This window comes from Gossypium raimondii, chromosome 5 (assembly GCF_025698545.1).
Source record: "Gossypium raimondii isolate GPD5lz chromosome 5, ASM2569854v1, whole genome shotgun sequence".
NCBI classification, from domain to species: domain Eukaryota; kingdom Viridiplantae; phylum Streptophyta; class Magnoliopsida; order Malvales; family Malvaceae; genus Gossypium; species Gossypium raimondii.
In genome coordinates this window covers 52,498,934-52,506,984 of record NC_068569.1, presented here as the reverse complement: position 1 = coordinate 52,506,984, position 8,051 = coordinate 52,498,934, and the positions used below count along the sequence as shown (strand labels likewise).

Below are 8,051 nucleotides of genomic sequence, written 5' to 3'. Positions count from 1 at the left end.
GGTTCTCGAGAGCACTACATTAAAGATTGCCCTGAGAAGGTTGAAGAAGAAAAAATTCAGAGTGTTAGAACGGGTAATACTGCCAGCAGAGGTAGACCACCGAGAAATACCGAAATTAGAGCTAGCAGTAAGAGTGTGGTGAAAGATTCAGCTGTGAGATCAAAAGCTAGAGCTTTTTCCATAAATGCTTCTGAAGAGGCGTCATCTTCCGATGTGATTACTGATGAATCAAATAAATTGTCTATGGTGATCTCTCACATGTCTGCTCAAAAATACATGAGAAAAGGGTGTGAAGCTTATCTTACCTATTTGTTGAATACTGAGATGTCTGAGTCGAAGCTTGAATCAGTGCCGGTAGTCTGTGAGTTTTCGAATGTATTTCTAGAAGACTTTCCTGGGTTGCCTCCGATTAGAGAGATTGAGTTTGCTATTGATTTGTTACCTGGGACTGCACAGATCTCCATTGCTCCGTATAGAATGGCTCCAACCGAATTGAAAGAATTAAAAGGTCAGTTGCAAGAGTTGACAAATAAAGGATTTGTGAGACCGAGTTTTTCTCCTTGGGGTGCTCCCGTATTATTTGTGAAGAAGAAAGACGGCTCTATAAGACTTTGTATTGACTATCGTCAGCTCAACAAAGTGACTATAAGGAACAAGTATCTGTTGCCAAGAATTGATAATTTATTCGACCAGTTGAAAGGGGAAACAGTGTTTTCAAAGATTGATTTGAGATCTGGTTACTATCATTTGAGAGTTAAAGAGTCAGATGTGCCAAAAATTGCTTTCAGGACGAGGTATGGACACTATGAATTTCTTGTGATGCCTTTCGGTTTAACTAATGCTCTGGCTATTTTTATGGACTTGATGAACCGAATTTTCCAACCGTATTTGGATAAGTTTGTGGTTGTGTTCATAAACAGTATTTTGATTTATTCTCGAGATGAATCCGAGCATGCCGAACACTTGAGAATCGTGTTGTAGATTTTGAGAGAGAAGAAATTGTTTGCTAAATTCAGTAAAAAGTGAGTTCTAATCTGTATAATCAATATCAATTCTAAGTTTTAATCGATATTCATAAACTCCAAAATTTTAATATAATAATCAAAACCTAAAAAACTTCAATATGAATCTCAAACATCAATATATATGTCGAAAATAAAAATATCAAATCCATAAAATCTTAAAAACGAATCAATCTGGTAGCTGTCATTATAACTACCGAATTTAAATCCACTATTCGACCAACATTAACTGGTAATATAGGGTAAATAGGGAATCGTCCCACGAAGAAGCTCGTGTTAAATCTATTTGAAGAGAGTTGAAATTAAGGTAATGTAAAACGCATGCAAGAAAGAAAAAATAGGGGGGTTTATGCTTCTTTGTTTGCTAAAAATAACCTAAAGTGACGAACACGTTTTAGTTTTAATTACGAATGTTGAAAAATTATCAAAATAAAGAGAGAGAATGCTTAGTTATTGACTCCTTAATCCGCCAAGCACAAGTCCTTTGTGACCTTAAATTATCTTAGTATACTAACTCAGCAACAAGGCTGAAAAATCACTTACGAAGCGACTTCCTATCCCCAGTAAATTTTTATTCAATTAGAGAACATTCATAACTAAAAACCTACCTTTAATTATCTCTTTGTTGACTAATTAAAGGTGCAATTAGTATTTTAGAGACTTCACCTGCCATTAATAAAAGAAAATCCTCCGGCGGCTTCTAATATTAAATCCTTAGTTGTTTTAATTAGCTGCAGGCCAATTAATCATCACCAATTCTAAGTTTAATTAAGAAATTCGATTACTCAATTTGCACTTAGATGATTATAAGAAAAATCCCAAATTAAATAACTGATCAATCCAATTGATTTAGAAAAATTCCTTGAGCGGTAAAGCAAACAATTCAAGAATACCGAATTCGAATTGAAAACAAAATAAATCTTCAAACCACTTGTGCTCAGGTTCATAAGTGTCTAACTAAGCTTAAGAAATTTAGCCACTCATAGCAAGTAAAACAAGGCAAGAATCAATTGTAAACAGCATGAATTACGAACTGACTCTTGGAAAAGAAAACTTCTCAAATCGTCGAGCGTCCCTCCTCTTTACTAGCTGAAATTTTGGGCTGCTATTCCAGCTGCTTGATCGGCCTTTGCTGGTTTAATTAGAGAACTTTTTTTTTTGCTCGAGTGCCACACGCCTCTGCTATATTTTCCTCTGTTATTTACTGCCCTTTTTAAGCTGCTGAACGCCTCTTTTTATGGAATAAATCCAAAATCAAAATCTGATCTGCTCTCTTTTCTTATCCCGTCGCACAAAAATAGCTCCAGCTCACTAGAGTTTCACTTCAATTTTACTTCTCAAGGCTGAAACGGGGTCCCCTTGCTTTAATTAGAGTCGGTCACCATTCTAAAAAAGAAATTAAATAATTCCCTTGCTGGTTTTGTCGCACATTCAGCCTGCTGCATTTCTAATTGTACCGAATTTTCTTCTTTTGTCGCAATGTCTGTTGTGGTAATTTTGGTTACTGAATTTTATATTTTGACCATGTCAATTTAATTTTTTTCAAAACCAGCATATGATCATCCTTATCCTACAGCTTCATTCATGAAAATCAATTTCCAAATTGAGCTCATTCGAACATCCAAATGCCCCTAACCTGCACATGGCTTAAAATTAACATAAAACAGTTGAATTGGAGCGAAAACAAATTATTACGGCATGGAATGTACTTAATGTAATTTAGGCTAATTAAAATTCAATTGATCAGAAATTAATCAATAATTTAAATAATTTAGTTGAATAAGTTAAGCTCAAAATTAAACTTAACACAATCCAAAAATACAGAATCAATTTGTTCTTAATGATTCAACATGATGAGGCTCAGATGTCACTTGTTAGAACCATAAAACAAGATCTAACTTAAAACTTAACAAGCCAGAATCTGTCATGTCAAATCATCAAGAATAAATCAAGAACAAAACTAGATGTGAAAGCCTACTGAATCTATCGCTTTTTTGAAATCTTCGGATCTTATTGTTTTGATCTTCCAAATTAGCACATAAGTAATTCAAAAAATGCGACCCTCTCTTCTCTAAATATGAGATATTAGAAAAGTTATACATGTGTAATTTGAGAACCATAACCTTAATATATAACTTTTGCACATTAACCTACTTTCTAATCAGCCCATCATTAATTAGAAATTAGTTACTAAGGTATATATACATATTCGGCTCATACTAAAGCCCAATAAATCTTAACCAAATTAGATCACCTTTTAATATAGGCTCACATTTTTATGATAGTAGATAATGACATGTAGAATCCAAAATAACAAAATAAAATATTATTTTTTTATGATAATTATGATGTCAGGAGGTATAGATATCAGCTTCTTCTAGGTTGGTTTTTTTTTTTTTTTACAATACTTCAATAACATTCAGCTCACATTGTTAATTACAGACAATTGCTTTTCTTGCTTCCTATGAAATTGAAGAAAAAGTTGAGGGGAATTAAATTATTAACAGAAAAAGTGAGTCTAGTGTGGAAAATTGAAAATTTACATTTTAAAGCTCAAGTGGAATTTAGAACAAAAGCAAAACAGGCCTTAATTAGTGCTTATAGTCAAAAAGTAATTGGACACATCAATTGCAAGGTAATTTCTGATTCATATTATTGAGGAATTCAAGACCCATTGTTCGTTTGCTTCGTATGAAACTGAAGAAGAAAATTGTGGGTAAATTAAATTAATTGAAACAAAAAGCAAGTCTAAGTCATCAATTAAAGGTATAGTAGGACTCATAAATTTCACCCTATGACACGTTATTGAGAGATTATTCACATTGGAGTCATAAAGTGATTAATTAAAGAAGAAAATTGAAAGCACAACATCCTTAATCGCTCATTAGTGCTAAACAATATATTTTACAAATAAGTAGAGTGCCCAGGGGGGGGGCGGGGGGTGGGGTGGAATATCTTCCGCATGCAATTTTATCCCGGGAATCTTGAGGCAGCATTTCTTAAACATGAAACCGTTTGATAGCTAAAAAAGCCCCCTACGTGCCTTTTCTCCCTCCTCCATTTTCAACCCTAACTATGTACCTCAGACTCTAGGATAATTTTCAGACATCGTAACCCGGAAATCCCAGTTAGCATGTGTTGAAGATGAAATTGTTTGATGTCAGGGGGTATAATTCCCTATAAAATAAACTCAGTACAAGTTTCCATACCGAAATTTCGAGCAGATTGCTACAAAACTCTAATCTTTAATCTCTAACAGTCAAAAATGTAATTCGACTCAACAATTACAAGTTAATTATATAATACTAGTAAATAATTCAAAGCCAATACCTTACTAATGCTGAAATAAGAAACTTTTGCTGAAACTAAGTTAATTAAAAGCAAGTCTAAGTCGCCCATTAAAGTGTGGAAAATGATAAATACATGTTTCAACTATATTAATGCAATTTATTTTTCCCATCATTGAAAGGACTAGTAAAGAGATTGATTAAAGAACAAAAATAAAAGAATGAAAGTAATTCAAGTTAGAGATAATGACCAAAAGTAATTCAACACCCATAATTGATTTGCTACCATTACCATTCAAGTTGGGTGTTTATAAAGAGGGCTTTCCTCGGCTATTAGCATTCAGAATTAAAACAATCAAAACACTATTTCATTTGCTCTTGCTTCATATTTCATGATTACGATGTCAAGTATGAGGTCTCATAAACTTGTTTTATTTTTTGCAATATCTTGTCTTCTTCTTCATGAGAAATGCACCGATGCTAGCGTGTGCAAAGAGAGTGAGAGAAAAGCGCTACTTGAATTTCAGCACAGCCTTCAAGCTCTCGGTGTTTCAGGCAACGACGCCTTTTTTTGGATAAGTGAGGAGTGCTGTCTATGGCGTGGAGTCTATTGCAACAGCTTCACAGGATACGTTGAAATGCTCGATTTTAGCGACCAACCTCTGGTTGTAGCAGGTACAATTAGCCCTTCACTGCTTAAACTACATCATTTGACTTCTTTAAATTTCAGCAGTAATGATTTTAATGGAAGTCTCATCCCAGAGTTTTTTGCTTCTTTGAAAAAATTGAAATTACTGGATCTCTCTAATGCTAATTTTAGAGGTCCAATTCCTTCTCTACTTGGAAATCTTTCAATGTTGGAGACTCTTAGATTGGGTGGCAACGGTAGGGTTTTCAATGTTGGAAAACTTGAGTGGCTTTCCCATCTTTCTCGTTTGAAAGAGCTTGATCTTAGTTTCACTAACCTGAGCAATGCCAATGATTGGTCTCAAGTCATTACCCACCTTCCTTTGCTCCAAAAACTAAGTCTAAGACATTGTGGTCTTCCAAGCATATCTTCTTCATCACTTTCCCTTGCCAACTCTTCTACATCTCTCACCTATCTCGATCTCTCTGATAATAATCTCCCTTCTTCTGCCATATATCCATGGTTGTTTAATGTTAGCAGCAACCTTGTTTCACTTGACCTCTCAAGCAACCAGTTGAAAGGTCCAATTCCAGAAGCTTTCGGGAACATGAAGGCTATTCAAGAACTTTATCTGAATGATAATCTTTTGGTACTAGCTGAGAATCAAGTTAGGGGCGATTCTGGGTTGAATGAAATCGGAAAACTACCAGATTTTAGGGTTCTAGATCTTGGGTACAACCTTTTAAATGGATCCATAAGCAAAAGCATTGGACAACTTTCCAACCTGCGAGTCTTGCGGCTTCCAGGGAATTCTTTTGGTGGTGATGTGATTTCCGAAGCTCATTTCTCAAATTTCACCTATTTACAGAAGTTGGATTTATCCTACACTTCTTTGACTTTGAGATTCAACTCCGGATGGATTCCTTCCTTCCAACTGAGTCAACTATTGCTTTGCTCTTGCAAGTTAGGGCCTCGTTTCCCAGATTGGCTTCGGACTCAAATGGACATCCTAAACCCTAACGTTGAAATTTCTTCAATAGATTACCTTGATATTTCTGCTTCAGGAATTTCGGATTCTCTTCCCTACTGGTTTTGGGACAAATTTCAGGGATTATCGTACATAAACATGTCTTTCAATCAGATCAGTGGAACTTTTCCAAATAATTCTATCCACATAATCCATCTAGATCTAAGCTCTAATAATTTCTCAGGACCATTACCACGTTTTTCTTTAGACTACAATATGGGGACCATTAACCTTTCCAAAAACAAGTTTACTGGTTCAGTCTCTCCAATTTGCAATTTTACTGGTGCAGTTTATTTGACATTGTTTGATCTCTCAAATAATCTATTTTCTGGAGTGGTTCCAGACTGTTTTGGAAGTTTCCCGTTTTTAACAGCTTTGAATTTGGGTGATAATAGTTTCTCAGGCTCACTTCCAAGCTCCTTAGGATCTCTGGTTTCTCTTGAAATGCTAAGTCTACGTGGTAATAAATTCTCTGGAGTATTACCTTCATCTTTACAGAATTGTGCCAAGTTAAAATTTCTCGACTTGAGTGATAATAAATTATCAGGAGAAATACCTATGTGGATCGGTCAGAAGCTTTCATCGTTGGTTTTTCTTAGCCTTCAAGGGAACCAGTTCAGGGGAAGGATTCCCCATCAACTTTGTGGATTGAAATATCTACAAATCTTGGACCTCTCTTTAAATAAAATCTCTGGTACCATACCACCATGCCTCAATAATTTCACTTCCATGGCAAAAAAAGTGAGTTTAGATCGAAGGATTGAGCATCACATCTTAGATACTGGACCTAGATTTTTATCTCTGGAGGGTGTGTATGGTGAGCCTATATGGATCATTCAGGTTAGATATGTTGATGAGGCATTGCTTACATGGAAGGGAACAAAGCAAAGCTATCCACAACTTGGATTGCTACTGGCCATTGATCTCTCTTGTAACAAATTAACAGGAGAGATTCCTGAAGAATTAAGTAGTCTTCAAGAACTGGTTGTATTGAACTTGTCAAGAAACCTTTTTAACGGAAAAATTCTTCAAAAGATTGGGCATATAAGACAACTAGAGGTGCTTGACCTGTCAAGAAACAAGTTTTCAGGAAACATCCCGACAAGCTTGTCTGAATTAACATTTCTAAGCAACTTGAACTTGTCTTATAATGACTTGTCTGGAAAAATTCCAACCAGCACTCAACTACAGAGCTTTGATCCTTCGTCATTTTCCCATAATAGAGGACTTTGTGGTCCTCCTATTTCACCAAATTGCTCAATGGTGGAACCACCTCCTGGAAAACCTACAGTAGGAAGTGAAGAAGATTGTGATGAGTTCATGAAATGGTTTTACACTGGCATGGGACTTGGATTTGCTGTGGGTTTGTGGGGGTTTTGCAGTGTTGTGTTCTTCAAGCGTTCATGGAGGCATTCATATTATCGTTACTTGGATAGTGCAAAGGATTGGGTTTATGTTTCATTTGTTTTGCTCAAAACAAGGTTAGTGAGGAGAATCAAAGGTCTTTCAACAAGGTAATAAATTGACTTTCTTCACTCCTTAACAATGTTCTTTCAATGTTGAGAAATATATCCTTAACTAAATAACAAAGTTGTATATTATTATTTTTCAAGTGTGATTAGAACTGCAACTGAAGGTGGTTTTTCCTGCATGTGAGAAAATCTTAATAAAAAACTTATAAATTAAGACATGTTTGTCTTTTTGATGATTTCTAATTTCTTTCATTTTTTTTGTAATACGTTTATGTTATATTTGGTTTGTATATTTATTTTTTTTGTCAAAAGTAATTTTGTAACACCCAATTCCGGTCTAGAAGTTATGGTCGTTACGTAAAAATCCAGTTTACTAAAAAAACATTTCATTAATAGATTCGAGGAAATTATTGATTAATTATACTTTAAAAATGCTTACGGTTGCACTGCGGGAAAAATCTCAGTCAAGTCCAATTTTGGAAAACACGATTAAACACATTTATTTGCAGCGAAATTTTTAGTTAATTTGGATTTGGAAAACATAAGTCGTGTTTTGAAAATCAATAAACTGTTAAAAACGACATCCAAACTCAAAAATAACAAAACACAACAATC

At 34.9% G+C, this 8,051-nt stretch overlaps 1 protein-coding gene across 1 annotated transcript; it reads left to right on the top strand.

Annotated features, from left to right (window-relative positions):
- Positions 1-4,710: 4,710 nt before the first annotated feature.
- LOC105766534 (receptor-like protein EIX2) lies at positions 4,711-7,482 on the top strand. The gene has a single exon (XM_012586019.2). It carries the CDS (start codon positions 4,711-4,713, stop codon positions 7,480-7,482), a length of 2,772 nt encoding a protein of 923 aa, XP_012441473.2.
- The last annotated feature ends 569 nt before the right edge of the window (positions 7,483-8,051 follow it).